At 43.6% G+C, this 24,808-nt stretch overlaps 1 protein-coding gene, 1 long non-coding RNA gene and 1 pseudogene across 2 annotated transcripts in view; 1 reads left to right on the forward strand and 2 right to left on the reverse strand.

Annotated features, from left to right (window-relative positions):
- The window catches only part of LOC100894535 (uncharacterized), a 45,770-nt gene that overhangs the window by 4,571 nt on the left and 16,391 nt on the right, over positions 1-24,808 (forward strand). The window contains exons 2-8 of the long non-coding RNA XR_013526616.1: positions 6,815-7,068; positions 10,127-10,253; positions 12,775-12,971; positions 18,737-18,797; positions 20,539-20,585; positions 21,509-21,667; positions 22,784-22,898. This is a non-coding gene — a long non-coding RNA (uncharacterized LOC100894535). The remainder of the gene's footprint in view (positions 1-6,814; positions 7,069-10,126; positions 10,254-12,774; positions 12,972-18,736; positions 18,798-20,538; positions 20,586-21,508; positions 21,668-22,783; positions 22,899-24,808) is intronic.
- On the reverse strand, positions 1,228-4,264 carry LOC100401683 (uncharacterized protein C2orf78 pseudogene; annotated as a pseudogene).
- Positions 8,126-14,349, reverse strand: LOC144579294 (uncharacterized protein C2orf78-like). The gene is made up of 3 exons (XM_078349322.1): positions 14,219-14,349; positions 11,032-11,796; positions 8,126-10,220 (listed from the first exon to the last, which is right to left on the reverse strand). The coding sequence occupies exons 1-3, from the start codon at positions 14,313-14,315 to the stop codon at positions 8,290-8,292; spliced, it is 2,793 nt and encodes a 930-aa protein (XP_078205448.1). The 5' UTR covers positions 14,316-14,349; the 3' UTR covers positions 8,126-8,289.

Raw genomic sequence — 24,808 nt, forward strand, 5'->3', positions numbered from 1 at the left:
TTTCCCGTGTCCAGTTAATGGTGTTGGCCGAGAAGGTTGCATATGCTGGAATGGATGGAGGAGGAGAACCTGGCGGGCCTCAATGTTTAAATACCTCCGGAAGCTTGAGTTCGTCTGCCTGTAACCTCTAGATGCCATGTTCTGAAAGCCAGCTTGGCTGCCTGCAGGCCCTCACAAACGCTGAGGACTTCGGAGACCCACAGGCCTTACCCGCTTGCATGCAGTGTGACCCAAGCCCATTGCTGAACCTCACTAGGAAGGTGGAACAGTGTTACTGGTCTTGTGTGTGGTTGTGAAGGTGAACTGAAGCAGTGCATCTCAGTGGCCCGTGCACAGGTGTTGAGTCAATGGTAATCTATACTCCAGGTTCTTTTCTGGATCGGATTGAAGCTGCTGCAGTTCACTTGGCTAGATAGGTCCAGGTTATCAGCTGCACCTAGAACTGTGAGCCCTTGCCATTCCCCTGGTGGTAGATTCCCCTGTTTTGTACTGCAGTTTTATATATATAAGGTAAGCCAAACCTGTTGGTGATGAGTCCCGACTCTTACTTTCTAAAACACGCGTCTGATAGACCATGAGACATCAGGCCCTCATCCATGGGAGATTTTATACATTTCTCTGGTCCACCCAACCTTATCTTCTGCCATCGTCAACTTCTATCCAAATTTTATTCTTTCAGTCCTAACCTCAGGTTCTGCATCTTACTTCTGCCATTTCCCCCATTTCTGATTCTTTGTATAAGCCCATGAAATATCTCCCCTTTTGACCTTCTTAGTCCTGGACCACGTTCCTTCCTCTTTCCTCAATTCTGCTGTATATTCTCTCATCCAAGTTTTAGTTCCTTGTTTTTTTGTTTTTTTGAGATGGAGTTGCGCTCTGTTGTTCAGGCTGGAGTGCAGTGGTGTGATCTTGGCTCACTGCAAACTATGCCTCCCGGGTTCAAGCAACTCTCATGCCTCAGCCTCCCCAGTAGCTGGGATTACAGGAACCCACCACCATACCAAGCTACTTTTTGGTATTTTTAGTATAGATGGGTTTTACCATGTTTGCCAGGCTGGTCTCCAACTCCTGACCTCAGGTGATCCACCCACCTTGGCCTCCCAAAGTGCTGGGATTACAGACACGAGCCACCACTCCCAGCCCTAATTCCTTCTATAGCAGCCTGTGATCCCCACCCCACCCAAGAAACCCACAGTCAACAGCATCTCAAAGCTCTAAAGCCTCTTTATTACTCATCTATTAATTGTATTAGATTTCTTTATTCGGTTTGAAAAATATATGATCAGAATAAATAAATTGGTATCTATATATTTGGAAAACCAGCTGGTATCCAAAGTAAAGCCAACAGTCTCAGCAGCTCTTAGATTCTGTAGCCGTAGTATTGAGAAATTTCCATATCTTTTTCCTCTTAGATGAAGAACTGCAGTTTTCCCAAAGAGGTGTATTTGGCAGCATTCTCACGCTCTTGCTGAGCCTTCCTCTTCACGGCCTCACGTTTTGGCCTCTGCTCTTTTGTGATGGGCGTTGACACTCCTGGCCCAGAAAAGTCGGGTGTCTTCCACGGCCTGGGTTGTAAGCTGAAGTCTTGGATTAGAAATTGATTTGGAGGCTTGGGCAGTGACTGGAGATTGGTCACAGCACTGGAAACGGGCTCCCGCTGGAGAGAAGAGCAAGATGATGTTTTGTAGGGTGCTGGCCTAGAAGCAGCAGACTGAGAGGCAGTAGGAGGCTGGTTAGGGTTGACTGAAGTGGGTTTGGTTTCATTGGTCGAAATTGGATGAGCTGGTCTGACAGGACCTGTCAAAGATGTGTTGGTAGGAGCCGGTGGTGACGGACTGTCCGCAGTCGACTGAGCTGAGTTAGTAGAAGCAGGTCAAGCAGGGCAAGCCACAGCAGGCCTGCATGAGGCCAGAGAGTGTGGCCGCCGAGAAACAGGTTGAGCTTGAGGTTTGTCCAGGGTTAGAAAGGGCAATGGTAGCAACTTGACCCTCCCAGGTGGTGGCAACTCATACTGGAATGTAGATGGACCCTGTTTTTCAGCACTATCATCCAGTTCCTGATCCTTGAGTTCTGTTTTCTCCGGGCCTTTCCCCTCACGCCAGGTATCCAGGCATGGTTGGAGACCTAAGAATGGCCGGGGGCTCTGGGCGTTGGTTGAGCTTCCCAGAGTCCGGGAAGAAGAGAATCCACTTTTCTTGTCAGTCTTTTACCCCAGTGCATGGAAAACTTCCATAGACTCCAGCATGTGCATGTTTAGGGAGCTTCGTGGCTTTTTAAAGGTCTCTTGGCTAAGCTCAGGTTGATTTTTCTTCTGCTTCCTGTTGGGAATAGTTTGCTTCTCTTCTACCTTCACTTTGGTCCCTGACTGCTCCCTGTCTTCAGATTTCTTGGAGCTGTTGTCTCTGCTCCTTTTGGTCTTCTCCTGCCGAAGCCTCTTAGTTGTGCTGCTCCAGCTGGATACGGCCTTGTGAGGTTCGTTGCTAGAATGCTTGCCCTTGCTCACAGAAACACTGTCACTGGTGGTAGCACCACAAACAGCCACTTCTCCCTCTAATAGGCTCTCTGGCTTCTTTGGCTGGATTTTGGCCTTGGGCGCACCCTGGATAGGCTTGGCAGCTTTATGCTTGTTCTTCCTGACTTCATCAGTGGCCCTTTATGACACGTGACTTTTCCTGCACCTGATTTGCCTTGATGGCACTGGGATCTTTGGCTTTCTTTGCGGAGGGACTTTGGGGTTGGTCAAGATCTTGTAAGGAACTGAAGATGTAGGGACTTTGGGGTTGGTCAAGATCTTGTAAGGAACTGAAGATGGAGGGGAGGTGAGTATCCTCCACCAATGTAGTGATGTCTGCAAGATCACTGGTAGACTCAATCCCATCTTCAGGTATCCCTTTGCCCTCAAGACTCAGGCTGTTCTTTCTCAGATTGGCATTTTCAGAACCAGGCTGCTCCTCTTGGCCAAGAGGTTGGATGCAGGACAGAAGCTGGTGAATATCAGCGATTTCTACAGGAAGCAGTGGAGTATCTCGGTTTTCTGTTGGGAACTGGTAGGCATCTAGAGGCTTTGAAACCTTGGTTTTAATCTCGTCCAAATCCTTGTTCTCAGTTTTGTTTTGGCTTGGAGCTGTAGACACCAATGTCTTTTCTCAAGACACTAGTTGGATTCTGGACCGGAGCTATCGTTGAAATGTCCCCAAGCTCAGGTGATGGATTACTCTCAAGTATCTGGGTATATCAAGTCCTACAGGACTTGGAGATTTCTGGAATATATGCTAGTCTAAATGTCTGCCTTGGAGATTACAATCCCTGGGAAGCATCCATCCCCAGGGAAGTTTCCGTCATTACAAAGGAATCAAGGAAGAAGTCAATATCTGGTAAGTGAGATGCTCCCCCTACACCACAATGCAGCAGTCATTTACCTTTCTAACTAACGTGGGTAAGGCATTTCTACTAGCTCTTCTTCTGTACCATGGACAAGACTCTGTATTCGGGGATAGGCAGTGACTTTTCTCTTACTGGTGGTCATTTGGTATGATTATGATTGTTTCTTGGCTTTCTTTGAATTTCATAGGGTTGTTGTAAGCCAAATGAAAAGTGAAAGTGATTTTGAAATAGGAGATGTTTTATAAAGCCTCACATTCTCATATAGGGTCACCCTTTACACCATGGACTAGGGGAGAGAGGGGAGCTCTTCGTCATGAAATGCATAAGCAAGCAGAGACTCTGAGCCTGTTTGTTTTGGAGAGAATCTCTGAGCAAAAGGTCTTAAATCCTACTGTAAGTCAAGGAAAATCAGAAGGTCACTGCCAAGATAAGACTTCTGAAGTGCCTTCCAAGGAGACTAAAGTAATAGATTAAGGAAGGAAGTTACAGCATCTGGTGCAGGAGAACTGATCAGCCAGCACACTAAAAAGTGTGATATCTCTTGGGACTCTCTTAAATGTGGCATATATGGCCACTACAGTCTTCCACTTTCCCACTAAGATGGTGTTCTTAGATAGACTCTGAAAATGGAGAGCAATGCCCAAGAATAGTGGTTGAAGTCTCACAACTTAAATTCTACCTATCTGTGGACTTACCACTGAGCTATAGATTTGACCCTCACTTTCAGTGCTCTATTTATTGTTCTCCTTTCTCGCTGATTGTACTCACCTTGAAAACTGTTTTCTGTGATGTGTTGAGCAGACACAGAGTAATACATCCCAGAAGTGGAGACTGTTGGTAGACCATTTGTGGGCTGAACCTCCTTTAGCACCATCACCATTTCTGGTTGATGGGCAGAGGCCCTAATTTCTGTATATGACACAGAGCCATAGGATTGCAGCCAGGGGCCAAGTTCTCCAGAGAGCTGAGGCCCCAGTGTGTCTGGATTATAGTAACCTGCCTTCCTTTCTGGTAGGGAAGTGACAAGCTATGGCCCTGCTGATTAGGGATTTCCGATTGTGTCCCCTGAACAAGGCTGGCAGATAGTGTTGAATATAGAGGGACTCTAATATTGGTATCTGAAGTTTTATCATGCTGGGCTGTCATTGACATGGAAGAGACACTATTTTACTGAAGTTGGGGGTTTCACCATGTTGTCTAGGCAGGTCTGGAGCTCCTGACCTCAGGTGGTCTACCAGCCTCAGCCTCCCAAAGTGCTGGGATTACAGGCATGAGCCGCCGCCTTTGGCCAGTTTAGCAGCTGTTTTTGATAAGCACCCTAATGTAGTGTTTGTCAGGCTGGACCTGGTTTTGCATCTGGGCTCTGTTACCTGCTTTGTGATCTTGGGTAAGATTCTTAGCCCATCTACATTCCCGTTTTTCCATCAGTCAGTTGGAGACTTTTAGTAATGTATACCCCATAGTGGTTATTGTTGACAGTTAACATGAATTTAAATGGTTCAGTTGATATTGAAACAGTTGATATTATAAACACTTTAAAAACTACTTTGGCATTTTTAGGCCATGTGTGTAGGTTCAGCACTTAGGAAGGCCAAGGTGGGAGGACTGCTTCAGCACAGGAGTTGGAGACCAACCTGGGCAACATGTTTGAACCCTGTTTGTTTGTTTTTCTTTTTTGAGTCAGATTTTTACTCTTGTTGCCCAGTCTGGAGTTCAGTGGCTCACGGCTAGGCTCACCGCAACCTCCGCCTCCCGGTTCCAAGTAATTCTCCTGCCTCAGCCTCCCAAGTCGCTGGGTTTATAGGCATGCACCACCCGCTACGCACAGCTACTTTTGTATTTTTAGTAGAGACGGGGTTTCTCCATGTCAGTCAGGCTGGTCTCCTGACCTCAGGTGATGTACCCGCCTCAGCCTCCCAAAGTGCTGGGATTACAGGCGTGAACCACCCTTCCTGGCCTGGAAACCTGTTTTTATATAAAAAGAAGGAAAATTTTTGAAAAGTGGACTTTTCTATTAAGGTTTTATTGTTTTGTTTTTTTTTCTATGAGACACCGTCTAGTTCGGCCGCCGGGGCTGGAGTGCAAAAGCACATTCTCAACTCACTGCAACCTCCAGCTCTCAGGGTCAAGAGATTCTGCAGCCTCGGCCTCCTGAGTAGTTGGGATTATAGGCGTGCAGCACCATGTCCAACTAATTTTTTTTTGTTTTTTTTGTATTTTTAGTAGACATGGGTTTCACCATGTAGGGCAGGCTGGTCTCAAACTCCTGACCTCAGGTGATCCACCCGCCTCAGCCTCCCAAAGTGCTGGGAACAGGTATGAGCTGCCATGCCTGGACTGAAAATGGACATTTATAAAAGATGTAAACAAACAGTTTAAAAACATGTTGCTGGTGGCATTGAAAATTGGTTTAAGCCTTTTGATGCAGAATTTCAAGAGCCATAAAAATGCTTTACCTAGTAATTTCATTTTGAGGCTTAGGAAATACTTCAAAATGCAGAAAAAGCTGTATTAATCATTCAGCACATTTCTCAAATGCCTTACCATGTGTCAGACCCTGGGCTAGCTCAGGATACAATGTTTTGCAGTGTTAATCCCAGCATCTTGTGCGGTCGTGGAAAAACTCTTAGCTGCTGTATTTCCAACAGTGGAGAATGTAGCTAAATAATTATTATATCCATACTATAGCATTTTATAAAGCCATTGAAAGTGGTAGCTCATTTACGATAAGTGAAAATAATAGGCTGCGATTCAACAGTCAGAAAAAGATGCTGGGGAAAAGAACAAAAGGAAATACTAACTAATTGAATTCTATTAAGTGGGATTGAGGGCTCTACAGCAGGCGGTTATTTTTTCTTTTCTGAGATTTCCAAATTTTCTTTTGTATGATTATATGAGTTTTTCTGATCTTATACCTTTTCAAATTTGTTGCATGTACCATGGTTAAAGTTGTTCTGCACTTTATAATTTATGTATATTTGTTTATAAAGTGGAAGTAGCTGTGTGTTTTCAGTACTAAGTAGCTTATTGTGTCTTATGTCAACCCTACCAGACTTGAGAGAGAAAGTATTTAATTAGAGTAGTATGGGCATGCATTTCATGCATTTGTCTCTGTAGGGAAAGGTGGAAAGGCTTCTGGGAATCCACTCTGTGCCAGGGCATTGCGGGTAATTAAAATGTATTTTCTTAATTTAGCTTTGTGACAGCTCATGAAGGTGGAAAGTGTGAGTAGCCCCATGTAATAAAGAACTTAGGGAAATAAAAGTTAAGCAGTTTATCTGCTGAGGTCACACAGGTAGGAAACAGTAGAGTATATATTATTTTGTAAGTCTATGAATTTAAAATATTTTATAAAAATATGATTTTAAAATAAATAAAAATTATGGTATTAATCCTAGTGATGGCTTATTACTTTTTGTTTTGCTTTAAGAACGTTTCCACAGAATCCAAATGTTTACCAGAGAGGCCATATCCCTCCTCCTGGTCCCCGTGGAGAAGATTATTCACACAGAAGGTACACTTGGAATGTGAAGCCAAATGCCAGTCGAGCAGCTCGGGAGAGAAGAAGGTGGTGTCCTGACAGTTACTCCGGACTCTCCTATCCAGCCTATTGGGAATGGACCCAGTGATACAAACCTGTCCTGGAATTCCACCTGGAGACCAGAGCTGGCCTGAAGATTACAGGTGTGACTTTTAATTAGATCAGGTCTAATGAGGTTTCTTTATTGTTCCTTTATGTGTTCAAAAGCTTCAGGAAAAATTATATTGCTGTTCACCTCACTGGCAAAATGGCCCAGTGTGAGTGGTCTTGTGTGTGGTTGTGAGGGTGAACAGAAGTAGTGCATCTCACTGGCCCGTGCGTAGGTGGTGAGTTAATGGTCTTTTCTAGGTCAGCTTCGAGCTGCTGCAGTTCACTTGGCTGCACCCCATGTTATGAGCTGTACCTAGAACTGTGAGCCCTTGCCATTCCCCTGGTGGTAGATTCCCCTGTTTTGTACTGACCTTTCCCAACTGTGATCATATATGTATCAGGTAACCTAACCCTGTTGGAGATGAGTCCTGCATCGTGTTTTCTAAAACACCTATCCAATAGGCCCTGAGACATCAGGCCCTCATCCATGGGAGATTTTGTACGTTTCTTTTGGTCCACCCAGCCTTATCTTCTGCCATCGTCAACTTCTATCCAAATTTTATTCTTTTAGTCCTAACCTCAGATTCTGCATCTTTCTTCTGCCATTTTCCCCATTTCTGATTCTTTGTATAAGCCCATGAAATATCTCCCCTTTTGACCTTCTTAGCCCTGGACCACGTTCCTTGCTCTTTCCTCAGTTCTTCCATTCTCCTACCATCCATCTTTTAGTTTCTTCTTGTTTTGATTTTATTTTGTTTTTCTGAGATGGAGTTTTGCACTGTTGTTCAGGCTGTAATGTAGTGGTGTGATCTTGGCTCACTGCAACCTCCACCGCCCAGGTTGAAGCAATTCTCCTGCCTCAGCCTCCCGAGAAGCTGGGATTACAGGAAGCCACCACTGCAACCAGCCAATTTTTTTGTATTTTTAGTAGAGATGGGTTTTACCATGTTGGCCAGGCTGGTCTCCAACTCCTGACCTCAGGTGATCCACCCACCTTGGCCTCCCAAAGTGCTGGGATTACAGGCATGAGCCACCTCGCCCAGCCCTAATTCCCTCGAAGGCAGCCTCTGATCCAACCCCCCAAAAAAAGAAAACCCACAGTCAACAGCATTTCAAAGCCAAAAGCCTGTTTATTACTTATGCTTATTACTTATTAATTGTGTTAGATTTGTTTGTTTATTTTTAAAAATATATTATTGGAATGAATAAATTAGTGTCTATTTATTTGGAAAACCAGCTGGTATCCAAAGTAAAGCCAACACTCTCAGCAGCTCTTAGATCCTGTAGCCGTAGTATTGAGAAATGTCCATGTCTTTTTGTCTTTGAATGAAAAACTGCAGTTTCCCCAAAGAGGTGTATTTGGCAGCATTCTCACGCTCTTGCTGGGCCTTCCTCTTCATGGCCTCGCGTTCTGGCCTCTGCTCTTTTGTGATGGGCGTTGACACTACTGGCCCAGAAATGTTGGGTGTCCTCCACGGCCTGAACTGCAAGCTGAAGTCTTGGATGAGAAACTGATTTTGAGGCTTGGGCAGTGACTGGAGATTGGTCACAGCACTGGAAACGGGCTCCCGCTGGAGAGAAGAGCAAGATGATGTTTTGTAGGGTGCTGGCCTAGAAGCAGCAGACTGAGAGGCAATAGGAGGCCGGTTAGGGTTTGCTGAACCAGGTTGGGTTGCATTGGTCGAAATTGGCTGAGCTGGTCTGGCAGGACCTGTCAAAGGTGCGTTGGTAGGAGCCGGTTGGAACGGATCGACTGCAGTTGACTGAACTGAGTTAGTAGAACCAGGTTGAGCAGGGCAAGCCACAGCAGGCCTACGTGAGGCCGGAGGGTGTGGCCATCGAGAAACAGGTCGAGCTTGAGGTTTGTCCGGGGTCAGAAAGGGCAACGGTAGCAACTTGACCTTTGCAGGTGGTGGCAACTCATACTGGGATGGAGAGGGACACTGTTTTTCAGCCCTATCATCCAGCTCCTGTGCCTTGAGTTGAGTTTTGTCCGGGCCTTTCCCATCACATCGGGTATCCAGGCATGGTTGGAGAGCTGAGAGTGTCTGGGCATTCTGGGTGTTGGTTGAGCTTCCCAGAGTCCGGGAAGAAGAGAATCCAGTTTTCTTGTCGGTCTTTTTCCCCAGTGCATGGAAAACTTGCACGGACGCTAGCATCTGCATGCCTAGGGAGGTTCGTGGCTTTTTGAAGGTCTCTTGGCTAAGCTCATGTTGATTTTTGTTCCGCTTCCTGTTGGGAATGGCTTGCTTTTTGTCTGCCTCAACTTTGGTCCCCGACTGCTTCCTGTTTTCAGATTTCTTGGAGCTGTTCTCTCTGCCCCTTCTGGTCTTCTCCTGCCCATGCCTCTTAGTTGTGCTGCTCCTGTTGGATGTGGCTTTGTGGGGTTTGTCACTAGAATGCTTGCCCTTGCTCACAGAAGTGCTGTCGCTGGTGGTAGCACTGCAGACAGCCACTTCTCCCTGTAATAGGCTCTCTGGCTTCTTTGGCTGGATTTTGGCCTTGGGAGCACCCTGGATAGGCTCGGCAGCTTTATGCTTGTTCTTTCTGACTTCGTCAGAGTGGCCCTTTATGATGCTTGAGTTGTCCTGCACCTGATTTGCCTTGATGGCACTGGGATCTTTGGCCTTCTTTGCGGAGGGACTTTTGGGTTGGTCAAGATCTTGAAAGGAACTGAAGATGGAGGGGAGGTGAGTATCCTCCACCAATGTAGTGATGTCTGCAAGATCACTGCTAGACTCAATCCCATCTTCAGGTAGCCCTTTGCCCTCAAGAGTCAGGCTGTTCTTTCTCAGATTGGCATTTTCGGAACCAGGCTGCTCCTCTTGGCCAAGAGGATCGATGCAGGACAGAAGCTGGCGAATATCAGGGATTTCTAAAGGACGCAGTGGAGGATCTTGATTTTCTGTTGGGAACTGGTAGGCCTCTAGAGGCTTTGAAAGCTTGGTTTTAATCCCATCCAAATCCTTGTTCTCGGTTTTGTCCTGGCTTGGAGCTGGAGACACTGTCAAGAGATTAGTTGGACTCTGGACTGGAATGATCGTTGAAACGTCCCCAAGCTCAGGTGATGGATTGCTCTCAAGTAATAACTGGGTATTTCTGCTACTGCAGGACTTGGAGAATTCTGAAGTTAGTGCCAGACAACATGTCTGGCTTGGAGATTGCAATCCCAGGGAGGTATCCATCCCCCGGGAAGTTTCCGTCACTACAAAGGAATGAAGGAAGAAGTCAATCTCTGGTAAGTGAGATGCTCCCCGTGCACAGCAATGCAGCAGTCATTTACCTTTCTAACTAACGTGGGTAAGGCATTTCTACTAGCTCTTCTTCGGGACCATGGACAAGACCCTGTATTCGGGGATAGGCAGTGACTTTTCTCTTACTGGTTATCATTTGGTATGATTATGATTGTTTCTTGGCTTTCTTTGAATTTCATAGGGTTGTTGTAAGCCAAATGAAAAGTGAAAGTGATTTTTAAATAGGAGATGTTTTATAAAGCCTCACATTCTCATATAGGGTCACCCTTTACACCATGGACTAGGGGAGAGAGGGGAGCCCTTCGTCATGAAATGCATAAGCAAGCAGAGACTCTGAGCCTGTTTGTTTTGGAGAGAATCTCTGAGCAAAAGGTCTTAAATCCTACTGTAAGTCAAGGAAAATCAGAAGGTCACTGCCAAGATAAGACTTCTGAAGTGCCTTCCAAGGAGACTAAAGTAATAGATTAAGGAAGGAAGTTACAGCGTCTGGTGCAGGAGAACTGATCAGCCAGCGCAATAAAAAGTGTGGTATCTCTTGGGACTCTCTTAAATGTGGCATATATGGCCACTACAGTCTTCCACTTTCCCACTAAGACGGTGTTCTTAGATAGACTCTGAAAATGGAGAGCAATGCCCAAGAATAGTGGTTGAAGTCTCACAACTTAAATTCTACCTATCCGTGGACTTACCACTGAGCTATAGATTTGACCCTCGCTTTCAGTGCTCTATTTATTGTTCTCCTTTCTCGCTGATTGTACTCACCTTGAAAACTGTTTTCTGTGATGTGTTGAGCAGACACAGAGTAATACATCCCAGAAGTGGAGACTGTTGGTAGACCATTTGTGGGCTGAACCTCCTTTAGCACCATCACCATTTCTGGTTGATGGGCAGAGGCCCTAATTTCTGTATATGACACAGAGCCATAGGATTGCAGCCAGGGGCCAAGTTCTCCAGAGAGCTGAGGCCCCAGTGTGTCTGCATTATAGTAATAGACCTGCCTTCCTTTCTGGTAGGGAAGTGACAAGCTTTGGCCCTGCTGATTAGGGATTTCCGATTGTGTCCCCTGAACAAGGCTGGCAGATAGTGTTGGATACAGAGGGACTATAATATTGGCATCTGAAGTTTTATCATGCTGGGCTGTCATAGACATGGAAGAGACAGCTGCGTTCTGGTCAATGACAGTCACAGTGAAGTCCCTGAGTGAGGGTGACTTCTTTGCTGTGCTTGCTGTAACGTCCCACTCAAAAACGCCTGGGTAAGTGGAAGCTGAAGTAGAGCTATGGCTCTGGCCATTAACCCCAGACAACATAGCTGTCCTAGAATGTTGGTAAAGGTAGGCACTGCCCGTGAGTGGCTGGAAAGAGGTGCCAGAGGCTGATGGCAGTAGCCATGCTGAGCTAACAGCTGGAGCACAGGCCCTGGAGAAGTTGGAGATGTTTCCTGTTAGGGAAGCTGCATTGCTCACTAGAGGAAGGGAGAACTCCATAGAATTTGCAGTTCCAAGAAAAGAGGTATTTTGGAAATGTTCTGTAGGAAAGAAGAGAGAGATGAAGAAACTGGTGAGATTGAGAAAATGTCACCTTATTTGAAGAACAGCATTATCTTAAGGTTGTTGCCATCGGGAAGCTTCTAATACCGATACTCACTGAGATACCAAAAGCCAAACGCTTTACGGTGGCCATGAGTGCTGAAGCAGGTTGGCCCTCTTCTGATGAACTAACTGCCTTTGTATCCAACATGGGCACAGATGTGCAGAAGACCCAAGAGGGTTCGTACGTTATTTCCTAGGCTAGAAGCGACCTTCTCCCTTCCCTATCTTTCCCTTGAATCTGGGTAAGTGTTGACGCCTAACTATTTCCTAGAATTGGAGCATTTTAGAACTGGGAGGTCCTTAGAGAAGTTCTAAGATTTTCATTTTATGAGTACCTGAGGCTGAGAGAGGTCAGATTGACCTGTTTAAGTTTTACCATTATGTTCATATCATGACCATGACTTCCTTGCCAGGACTCTTTTCTCTGAGCGTAGACCAGACACCAGGAGAAATAGAACTTTTAATATGGCAATTTTGGCTTCTGAGCCTATAGTACAGCTATTACTTTTATAATCCTTACTGTCACATTTTGCTTTCACAAGTCATGTGACATTTCCTAGCATTTACCTTTAAGCCAGGCCATTGGTAAATCCGAAGGGTTGTTCTTTGCCCTCTTCAAGCGTGGCTTTTTATCGTAAGTTAAAATACTACCTAGTAGTTTCAGAAGAAGTGGTTGTGTGTGTGTGTGTGTGTGTGTGTGTGTGTGTGTGTTTTTCTTTTCTGACAGAGTCTCATTCTGTCATCAAGGCTGGAGTGCAGTGACTTGACCTCGGCTAACTGCAACCTCTGCCTCCAGGGCCCCAGCAATTCTTGTGCCTCAGCCTCCCGAGTAGCTGGGATTATAGGTGCCCACTACTGCACATGGCTAATTTTTTGTATTTTTAATAGAGACAGTGTTTCACCATGTTTTCCAGGCTGGTCTCGAACTCCTGACGTCCAGTGATCTGCCCTCCTCGGCCTCCCAAAATACTGGGATTACGAGGTGAGCCACCGTGCTCGGCCTGCAGCATCATTTCTGAAACACATTTCTCAAATATTTATATTAAAAACTGTCAAGTGTCATCTATGTTCAAAAGGGCAACAGAAAGAAAACAACGGAATGTGACTTCTGGTAAGCTGCTATTTCTAGGGATACTCTATCCCTAGAATATTTTATTGATCTAAGCGTTTGCTAAAACCTAGTTTATTGATCTAAGCGTTTGCTAAAACCAACTTCATTTTGCCCTATTCTGAATAGATTTCACTCTGTTGCCTTTGTGCTTTTCTTCCAAAATTTAAAATACATCTTTTTCTCTTGAAATCATTGTGTAATTCTCCAGAGCATATCCCAAGGGTAAGTGTAGGGGACCCGGTCTTTCTGCTTTCATTTAAAATCCCAAATCCCTTACCATAGAATATCTGCCTCCTTATCACCCAGTACTCTTCATTTTCTCTTTCCATCGAGTTCAGAGAGGAATCTCCAGAGCGTGAATATTACTTTTGTTTGTTTGTTTGTTTGAGACAGGGTCTGGCGTCGTCACAAAGGCTGAAGTCCAGTGGTGTGAACATGGCTCACGGCAGCCTCAACCTGCTGGCCTCAAACAGTCAACTCATCCTCCCACCTCAGCCTTCTGAGTACCTGGCATGCCCCACGCCTGGCCAATTTTTTTTTTTTATTTGTAGAGATGGGGTCTTGCAATGTTGCCCAGACTGGTCGTGAACACCTGGGCTCAAGCGATTCTCCCATCTCGGCCTCCCAAAGCACTGAGATTACCGGCGGGAGCTACCATGCCCAGCTGAATATTAAGACATCACTACACATCACTAAATATAAAATAGTAAAGTTGAAATATTAGTGACGGAGATGTCCTCCCAAAGTGCTGGGATTACAGGTGTGAGCCACCGTGCCTGGCTGAATACGTAAAACATCCCTAAATTTAAAATAGTGAAGTTGAAATATTAGTGGAGGGAGACTATTATTACACATGAACCGCCACAGAATATGTTGCTGGTTTTCTATGCCACTTAGGTTTTGTCTCTCTTTCTGTTGAAACAAACACCCTCAAAAAGTGCCTGATTTCATTTTCTGTATGTGTGCCCTTTAAGACTCAGCATTAGAAAAGAAAGGGGCAAGAGGGAATAACCAATCTATTATCCTAATGTAACAGATGAGGAAACAGATTTTATGAGAGAATAAAAGAGTCCTGTAAAGTCACACAGCTAGTAACTGTCAAAGCCAAAACTGAAATGAGGTCTCTAGGTTTCTACTTGAATACGTTCCCTGTTATTCCAAGCTTTTTGGGACTATAGGGGTAAAGAAATCTAAAGTTAGGGGAAAGAAGTCAAATGAAAAACTGTCAAGAATGTTGCTGTCTTTACCTGACATGGTCAGAGAAGAAGAAACATCAACTGTAGATTCAAGGGATGAAGAGACAATCCTAGTGGATGTCTGGGTGGCTGACGCCAAGGAGTGCATGTGTCCGGTATGAAGGCCACCGGTCACACTGGTCACTGGCCACCTGCGATGATACAAATTTATAGGCTACCCCAAGATTCTACTGGGTGGCGATAGGCTTGGTGAGAGAATGATGTCACACACAGCAGGCAGTTTAAAGGTGTGCGAGAGCCAATAGGGAGGCCAGATTCTCAGGGAGATGGGATTGGCTGGCAGAGGTGGTAGGAAAGCTGAGACAGTACCAAGTGGCTGAGTTCCGGGGAGGTGAAATCCTGCAAGATCATCTTGGTGTTTCTTATACATGTTCACTAATATCATTGACTAGTATTTGTATTTTATGTGTCGTATTTCATAGTACATAATACTGTACATTTATGATTGTATTGTACATACACAGTGTCCCTGCAGAGAAAGGAAAGGGCCATCTAAGCTGAGCAATTACAGTTGTTCTAAAAGCGTTTCAGTGAATCTGATTAATGAATTTACTGCTGCTTTTAAGGGCCAAACGAAGAGATTAAAGAGCCTTCTTTTGTACCTTGGCTGAAGAGCTAACTTCGTTGACTGCCCCTTGTAGGAAAGGATGTGGTCCAAAGCTCCTGTCTTTTAATTTCTTCTCCTCGAATCCTACCTTGCTTGGGCTGGCCCAAGCTGGGCCAGGTTGGACTTGGATCTGTCTTCTGCGCTTCTTTTTTCCGCTTGATTTTAGGCATTGTTTCTGGGCCAAGCCTTGATCTTGCATTTTTACACTCGTGGGTATGACTTCCTGTCAGCTTCCAGAGCAGGGGTCTCCTTTTCAGTGTCGTGACATTTGGAAAACGGACTCTGCTCATGAGAAGCAAACATCAGGGAGGTAGAAGACAGGGCTGACTGCAGACCTTCCCTCTTCTAGCCTTTGTTCACAATTCTTTTGCCCATAGTTTGCTACCTCTGACTCCTTGGGCCACACAGACATCCTGCCATCCTGCTCTGTTATACGTGAGAGGCATTCAGGGTACTTTCTTTCTTGTCACGTAAAAGGATCCAGTGTGGCGCAGTTACTTACAGCCTCCTCTCCATTGCAAACAGCCACCGTGGAATCTTGGGCCTTTAGAATTCCCTGTTGGCCATGCTTGGGTGCAAGGGCCAGGCAAAACGAAGAGTTGAATTTAGAGGAGAATAGGAAATAGGCCAGTTGAGTTACAGGAACAAAGAGATTTGTGTGGATTTTTTGGTTTGTGTGAGAAGCAATGACACACCCTTATTTTGTGTGAACAGAACAGATAATTCAGTATTTTGTATATAGCTAGATAGTCCAGAAACTTCCATGACTTTTGTACACCGAAGAAAATAATCGTAATATATTTTTCCATTTTGTTTTATGTCATATTGCCTCATTTATGTCATTCCTAAGTATGTCTATGGAATGTAGACTGCTTTTATTTTATTATTTTTATTTATTTATTTATTTTTGAGACAGTGTTCCACACTTGTGTCCCAGACTGGAGTGCAGTGGCACGATCTCGGCTAATTGAAACCTGCACCTCCTGGGTTCAAGCGATTCTCCTGCCTCAGCCTCCTGAGTAGCTGGGATTACAGGTGCCCGCCACCATGCCTGACTAAATCTTGTATTTTTAGTAGAGATAAGGTTTCACCATGCTGGCTCCTGACCTCGGGTGATCTCCCCACCTCAGTCTCCCAAAGTGCTGTGATTATAGGCGTGAGCCACCAACCATGTAGGTTGCTTTTAAATGCCCTGGTTTTTATACATGTTTTTTCCCTGTCATATTTTTAAGGAATACAACATTGCAAGACATAGTGCACGTTTTTCTCGTAATGGTTGTTTGTTTTGAGACATCATGAACTATCTTGGCCTGATAGGTTTTGTGGAGGAAATCAAAAGGAGGGTGTGTGTGCCAAAGGCACTGTGGTGAGTTGTGCTGTGTGCTCAAGCAAAGAAAGAGATGTCTGTGGTCAGCTCAAGTTGACCTGGATTGCCTTGGTTTTTGCTGTTCTTACTAACTTCTCTAATAACTGTGATAAATGAGTTAGGGCTGCGTTGCTGCTGATTTGCGTGTGGAATAAGCTGGTTTGGGGATATAATATTTTTCCTTGGTGGTAGGCTATTAGAGATACCTGAATTGATCTTGTTTTTCTTTTCTTGAGATGGAGTCTCCCTCTGTCACCCAGGCTGGAGGTCGGTGGCGTGATCTTGGCTCACTGCAACCTCCGCCTCCTGGGTTCAAGCCATTCTCCTGCCTCAGCCTCCCAAGTAGCCTGGAATACAGGTGTGAGCCAGCACATCTGGCTAATTTTCGGGCTAAGTTTTGTATTTTTAGTTGACACAGGTTTTCACTACCTTGGCCAGGCTGGTCTCAAACTCCTATCCTTGAGTGATGTGCCCACCTCGGCCTCCCAAAGTGCTGGGATTACAGGCTGGGATCACTAGGCCCGGCCAGAATGTTTTATAATTTAATGTCAAATTTGAATATGGACTGGGTGCAGTGGCTCATACCTGTAATCCCAGCACTTTGGGAGGCCGGAGCTCTGTGTGGGTGGCTTCCGAGTCTCTTTCGGTCTGGGGTCTTATCCTGGCACGTAGCGCACTGGACTGGTGCTTTTGGCCGGCTTGGCATCGGGTGGGCCGCTTCTTGGAACCCACATGAGCCAATGGCAGCATCCCCACAGTGGCTGGGGTCCGGGATGCAACTTTCCTGGATGCTCCTCGTCCAAGAAGAAGAGCGGAAACCACATCCCGGAAAGGTAATGTGTCTTGGTCCCTTGACATGGCCTTTCCAGGTCATGGCTTCTGGGCGTGGGCTTCATCTTTTGTGGTCTCTGCGTCTCCCTTTTGCTGTCACAAGCTTGGCTTGTCCGCCCCTTGCTTTGAGGCTTTGACCCTCTTTGCCACCTGCTGTAGCTGAACGGGGCAGTGTCTGTGGTGTCCTGTCATTTCTCCTTATTCTTGTAAAAGCGAGGTTCTGGCCATTGCTCTTAGGTGAAATATGGAAGAATTGCTTTAAGGTGGGACTGTTACTTTTGGGGACACTCCTTAATTTCCCAAATAGAACCTCCTCAATTCCTTGTTACTTGGCAGGGAAAGTGTAATGATTTGAGAACCCAGTCGTAGCCCCCCAAGATCACACATGGAAAGTTTGTTTGTATTGTTTTCAGAAATCACAAAGAGCATACGCTGTTAGGTCCTAACAGGCCTCGTTTGAGAGATGTTCCTTTATACGTACAAATGATTAAGTTTGAGACTTTGCACATATGTGCAGTGAACTGTTTTTACTCCTTGAGACCATCCTCCACCATCTCATACCTCAGTAAATCCTCTTCATATTATGTCCTATCTTTTGACTGTCACCTTCTGTCGGCCCCCTAGTACAGGTCTTGCCTGACCTATTGCACTTGGGTTCTAATGACTGCATCTGCTGTTTGTTTTCTTCCAATCTGTTCTTGTTTTTGTTGTTGTTGTTGTTATTTTGTTTTGCTTTTGCTTTTGAGATGGAGTTTTGCTCTTGTCCCTCAGGCTGGAGTGCAATGGCCTGATCTCGGCTCAGCCCAAGCTCCACCTCCCCAGTTCAGGCAATTCTCCTGCCTCAGACTCCCAAGTTGATGGGCTACCTAGTCACAGACACAAATTTTGCAAAGATGCACTGCATGTTTCTTGTTTAATTCCTGATAGAATGTTTTAAAAGGATGGAGTAAGAAATACTGTGGCACAATGGGAAAAATATCTGACTTGATTCTAGTCTTGTGCTGTTTGCCTGCTTTGACTTACATCTCCAAGCCTTGCCTTTTCAGGGTGAAGTTTGAATAGTGCTATTTACCTGAGTACTTCACGGGGCACATAGACCTGTGGCATGTGTGGAGCACCGAACGAGAGAAGGAGTGGAAGGTCTTTGGGAATTCGAGTAGTATGGAAACTGTCCTTACTATTGAGTATCAAGAGTGAAGGCATTTTATTTGTTTCATTCAGAAACAAATTTCATTCTTCTCATAGCCTGTTGTTGCTTCCACTCCTTTTGTATAATTAAGTAACTTATTGATGGGCATTCTTTTCGTAGATAGATGGGTTTGTCTGATTGCAGATTTAGCTGTTCCTATATATATACATATATATGTATATACACACACACACACACACACACACACACACACACACACACACACACACATATATATATATATATATATATGTAATTTTTGTTTTACTTCAGAGTCAAAAACTGCAATTAGGCTGCTAGTATGTTACCAGGCCTGTAGTTTACATCACTTGGTGTAATTGGGACTATGCAAGTTTCCCAGAAGTAATGAATTTTGGCATTCTCTTAGGTGATTCTTTATAGTATGTTCCTAAAAAAAAAGAATTCCTCTTCAGAGTTATTCATTTTCAGGGCAGTGCTAATGTTACACACTTTTATGTGTACTTCAGTTGCTTAACCCTGTATTTTTTTTTATAGACAAAATTATTGCTGTCCGCTGTACCCATGGGTTAAACAGGACTGGCTACCTCCTTTGCAGGTAAGTTGCCAACCCCAGAGGGAGACCGTTTTAAAGTTGTTTTTGTCTGTTTACAATGGTAATGTAAACGTGTTGTAAAAAATGCAACCAATCTGGAAGCACATGAAGTAGAAGGCAGTCTTGATCTCACCCAGCGGTTACCACCGTTAATAATTTAGTACACATTTTCTCAGACTCTAAAAATGCAGATACAAACATACATGTGATTGAATCGTGTAATAGTTAGACATTTTGTTTTTTAATATGTGATAGACATCTTTCTTTGGAAGTACTTGGACTCCTCATTCTTTTTAAGGGCACTTTGCTTTGCATACCAATGAACACCAAAGTTAGAAATTTTTGATATCGTAAGAAAACATTGACATCATGAACATTTCTATATAAACAGTTTTGAATACATATGTCATAACCCCAGAGGTAATTTCATTCAAAATAGAATTTCTGAATCAAATCATTTGTGTCCTTAGGCTTTTCGTGGATGTTGCCACACTTTACTTATTTATACTTGTTCATTCAGAAAGTATCTCCTGAGCATCTGTTATGTGTAGGCACTGTGCTGGGTGCTAGCAAAGAGACTTCAGCTTCCCTGTGCCTCCTAACAGTCTAGGGAGGGAGTCGATATTAAAGAATCACACAAATGCCTATAGAATTACAACTCTGACAAGTGCTGAGAAGGAGAGGGAACATGGTATAATGAGAGCATAGAACAGGGAGGATTTGACTTCAACGAGAGGACCAGAGGTTTCTGTGAGGAGGTCTGAGCAACTGTCTGAAGTATGAGTCAGTGTCAACCAGATAGGACCGTTGTGGAGAGAATTGTGAACATTAAGGATCAGCAAAGCCCACGGAACAGGAAAACGTATACTGTGTTGGAGGAATTGGCCAGAGAGACTGGACTATGGGGGAAGTATGGCATTAAAATGGAGCTGGAAGTAGGGGTAGGAGCTAAAACCATGCAGAGCTGTGTGTAAGGTTTTAGTCACTGTCTTAAGAAGAATAGAAAATTGTTGAATTTGTTGTTGTTGTTGGGGATGAGCATGGTAAAGATAATCAAATCTACATTTTCAACCCATCATTTTGCTGCTGAGTGGAGACTGCGCTGCAGAGGGAAAGAGGCAGAAGCAAGGAGACACGTTAGGAGGTGTCTGTAGGAATTAAGGCATAGTGGTGGAGTGGACCAGGGCATGGTGGTCATTTTGGTGGAAAGATACATATTCTAGAGATATTTAGGTGATACTGTTGTCAGGAAATGCTGGTGGATTCAAGATGAGAGTGTGGAAGAAATGGCTGACGGTGATGGTGACTCCCAACTTTCTGAGCCGTTCTGTTGGTTATACAGTATTCTTTAGCTATAACATTAATATTTTTCCCAATTTGACTTTTCTTTGTTGTTGCTTTCCGATAAATACTCTGTCATATTGAGGATATGTTTTTAGTATATAACGTATTTTGATAAAAAATGATTCTGTATTTTCTTTCCTTTTGTTTATTAGTTAAATTATAGTAATTTAAATAAATATGTAACTAGATTTTCTGAAGTTGAGTCATCCTTGCCCTCTTGAAAAACATCTCTTTGTGGTCATGGTTTGCCATCCTTTAATAATTGTTGGATTCAATGTGCTGATATTTTCTTAGGATTTTTCTATCTGTGTCTATAAGTTGAAATAGGACCTTTTTTGAAAAAACTTGATTATTTTTCTTTTCCTACATATAAATGACCCAAATTATGTTGTTTTGTTAGATATTTGATTGATGTAGAAGGCATGCGGCCAGATGATGCAATTGAATGTAAGTATGAGGGTTGTCACTCCTTTTCCCTTTTTATAAAAGTTAAAGGTGGAAATGTGGAAGAATTTCTCAAATTTTGGAAACGAAGTTTGTAATTCATTTGTTCCAATATAAGATGGTCTTGCCCAAAAGTCTATAGAAGTCTGTGGAAGTAGTGAGATATCACAGCCTTATTCAGGCTGTGCATTTCAGCCTAATTTACTTTTTCTGGGAAAGATTTGCTTTTCCTACAGTGATTTCTAACAGTTTATCCACTCCTCAGTATTCAATGGGTGCCAGGGACATTGCTTAAAAAGAAAAAACTACATCGAAGACCTTCAGAATGGTCCTATCAAAAAGTCTTCTTTATTTACTTGTTTATTTACTTTGTTACTTACCCACTTACTTGCTTATCTGAGATGGATTCTGTGGCTCAGGCTGGAGTGCAGTGGCACAATCTTGGCTCACTGCAACCTCCACCTCCCGGGTTCAAACAGTTCTCCTGCCCCAGCCTCCCAGGCAGCTGGGGTCACAGGCATGCGCCACCATGCATGGCTAATTTTTGTACTTTTTACAGAGGAGACGAAGTTTCACCATGTTAGCCAGCCTGGTCTGGAACTCCTGACCTCATGATCTGCTCGCCTTGGCCTCCCAAAGTGTTGGGATTACAGGCGTCAGCCACAACGCCCATAATTCTTGTGTTTTATATGTGAGATTTGTGCGTCAAGGAGATCTCTTTTTATATAATTTAGATTGCATATATCCCTTCTTCTGGTACCTTGTTTATTTATTGTGGGTGACCTAAACAAATAGGAATGGGAGAAGGAAGAAATTGTTATTTTCACAAGCCAAAATATAGTCACTAAATGGACTACTACATTTGGGAACCGGTAATATTGTGTGGAAATATTCTCATTAAGGAATTGGAATTCCGGTGTACCCAGGTCACATGGTTTTGAAGACTCAGCACATTTCATGCAGCCAGTCCACCCCATGAATTAGCCTGTTAAACAAGGACCTAGGTGTAATCTACGTGGGATCCAGGGTCACCCAACTCTTCGGCATTTCCACGCTCAGACCCAAAATTTGCAAGAATGAGCCAGGTACCTCTCTCTGCTTTCCTTTTCCTAGAATTGAGGTAGAAATTAATCCTGTAATTAATGAAAACACATTATGATATTGATGAGGAATTCTTGCAGATCAGTTTGAACCGGGAGATATTATGCTGCTCTGTAATTTGCATTTAGCCCTGGAAAAATCAGTTACAGGACAGGGAATATGTGACTTTTCAGAGGCAAATGGGAAGGGAACTTAGAGATTTTCATTGATTTTTTCACTGAAGCCAAGAGTTTGATGTGGCTGTCCAAAAGGATCTTATATTCTTAGGCTACGTTAATGTGATGATAATGGCTTTTAGATCAGGAAAGTTGTTACTTATTAGAGAGTTAATATAAACTATAAGAAAAGTAATAAAATTCTAATAGAGAAATTGCAAAGGATCTGAACAGATAAACAACAAAGTGTTTTCACTTGGAAAATGGGGAAAACTTCAGTGTGGTTAAAGTGGTACATTAGTATGATTTCTCCAGAATGATAGAATCAGTCAGATGATGGCTGGATGGTCGGACGGATGGATGGCTGGCTGGATGGCTGGATGGCTGGCTGGATGGATGGATGGATGGATGCATGGATGGATGGATGGATGGATGGATGGATGGATGGATGGGCAACAAGATGTAGACAAACTGTAGTATTAGATGAATCCTTAGAAATTATCTCCAATTCTAGCACTTTTCAGATGTGAAAACTCAGTTCTAAAAGAATAAGTGACTGATGGAGCTATGATTAGAATTCAGGTTTCCCAATAGCCAGTCTATATTTTTATTAGACCACATTTTTTTTTTCATTATACTTATGTTTTCGGTACTCTTATGGGTAGTTTTCCTTTGTTTTTTGTAATGCTGAGCATGATTTCTTTGATGGGGCAGCTAGGGGATAGTACTGTTGAGTTTAGGTTGGAGTGGCTCATTGAGGGCTTTGGAAGGATGAGAAAATCTGCTGTTGATTGGCAGGTATAGACATTAGCTAGCCCTGGTTTCTAGTGGATTTATCATATTAGGATATTGAGATAAAGTTTTTCATTTTTGCCTTCAGATGACCTGTTGCAGCTATTAATGTCATGTCCCCAATTTGAATTAATTCAGTGTCTCATTAAACAGTTGAATGAGAAACATCCATCTTTATATTTTGGTCTTGCTGTACTTCATCTATTCTCCGTTGATATGAAAAAAATTGGCATTAAGCTACTTCCGGAAATAAATAAAGGTGGGAAAGGTAAGTAGAGTAAAATATTGTGGAAGAAATAGCGGTGGGTTACTTAGGGAAAGGTTTAAGATGATTATGCATAAGTTAACTCAGATTTTCCTAATTGTTCCTTCTTAGCAAGAGTTAACTTTAGGAGTTTATAAATGTAAAGATTGCCATGTAAATAATAGTCTATTAGCAACAGGATATATTTCTTGAGAAAATCAGAATGAAGAGAGAATCTTTGTGAAGCCTGAGGGGAATGTTACAATAATTATGATCACTAACACTAAAATCTTTGTATATATTCATATATGTATATATTTAGCCATCTTTTTATATGTATTTTGAATGTTACGTAGACATAAACTATATGTTTTAATTCTTAAACCAAATGTATGTGTATTTATATATGATATTCACCCTGAACCTAACTCTGCTGTAGATTGGAGAATAACTAATTAGGCTGGATGTAGTGGCTCACCCCTGTGATCCCAGCACTTTGGGAGGCCAAGGTGGGAGAATTGCTTGAGCACAGGAGTTGGAGACCAACCTGGGCAACATGTTTGAACCCTGTTTGTTTGCTTTTCTTTTTTGAGTCAGATTTTCATTCTTGTTGCCCAGTCTGGAGTTCAGTGGCACAAGGCTAGGCTCACCGCAACCTCCGCCTCCCGGTTCCAAGCAATTCTCCTGCCTCCGCCTCCCGGTTCCAAGCAATTCTCCTGCCTCTGCCTCCCGGTTCCAAGCAATTCTCCTGCCTCAGCCTCCCAAGTCGCTGGGATTATAGGCATGCACCACCCGCTACGCACAGCTAATTTTGTATTTTTAGTAGAGATGGGGTTTCTCCATGTCAGGCTGGTCTCCTGACCTCAGGTGATGTACCCGCCTCAGCCTCCCAAAGTGCTGGGATTACAGGCGTGAACCACCCTTCCTGGCCTGGAAACCTGTTTTTATATAAAAAGAAGGAAAAATTTTGAAAAATGGACTTTTCTATTAAGGTTTTATTGTTTTGTTTTGTTTTCTTTGGGACGCAGTCTTGTTCAGCTGCCGGGGCTGGAGTGCAAAAGCACATTCTCAACTCACTGCAACCTCCAGCTCTCAGGGTCAAGAGATTCTGCAGCCTCGGCCTCCTGAGTAGTTGGGATTATAGGCGTGCAGCACCATGTCCGGCTAATTTTTTTTTGTTTTTTTGTATTTTTAGTAGACATGGGTTTCACCATGTAGGGCAGGCTGGTCTCAAACTCCTGACCTCAGGTGATCCACCCGCCTCAGCCTCCCAAAGTGCTGGGAACAGGTATGAGCTGCCATACCTGGACTGAGAATGGACATTTTTAAAAGATGTAAACAAACAGTTTAAAAACATCTTGCTGGTGGCATTGAATATTGGTTTAAGCCTTTTGATGCAGAATTTCAAGAGCCATAAAAATGCTTTACCTAGTAATTTCATTTTGAGGCTTAGGAAATACTTCAAAATGCAGAAAAAGCTGTATTAATCATTCAGCACATTTCTCAAATGCCTTACCATGTGTCAGACCCTGGGCTAGCTCAGGATACAATGTTTTGCAGTGTTAATCCCAGCATCTTGTGCGGTCGTGGAAAAACTCTTAGCTGCTGTATTTCCAACAGTGGAGAATGTAGCTAAATAATTATTATATCCATACTATAGCATTTTATAAAGCCATTGAAAGTGGTAGCTCATTTACGATAAGTGAAAATAATAGGCTGCGATTCAACAGTCAGAAAAAGATGCTGGGGAAAAGAACAAAAGGAAATACTAACTAATTGAATTCTATTAAGTGGGATTGAGGGCTCTACAGCAGGCGGTTATTTTTTCTTTTCTGAGATTTCCAAATTTTCTTTTGTATGATTATATGAGTTTTTCTGATCTTATACCTTTTCAAATTTGTTGCATGTACCATGGTTAAAGTTGTTCTGCACTT

This window comes from Callithrix jacchus, chromosome 14 (assembly GCF_049354715.1).
Source record: "Callithrix jacchus isolate 240 chromosome 14, calJac240_pri, whole genome shotgun sequence".
In the NCBI taxonomy this organism is placed as follows: domain Eukaryota; kingdom Metazoa; phylum Chordata; class Mammalia; order Primates; family Cebidae; genus Callithrix; species Callithrix jacchus.

What these genes read in the sequence shown, in the direction of transcription:
- LOC144579294 (XM_078349322.1), bottom strand. Translation starts at nt 14,315, where the DNA reads ATGCACTCCTTGGCGTCAGCCACCCAGACATCCACTAGGATTGTCTCT. An exon ending in TTCTTCTCTGACCATGTCAG is followed by an intron (nt 11,797 to 14,218) that starts GTAAAGACAGCA and finishes TCTTTCCTACAG; the next exon opens with AACATTTCCAAAATACCTCT. An exon ending in CACAGAAAACAGTTTTCAAG is followed by an intron (nt 10,221 to 11,031) that starts GTGAGTACAATC and finishes ATTCCTTTGTAG; the next exon opens with TGACGGAAACTTCCCGGGGG.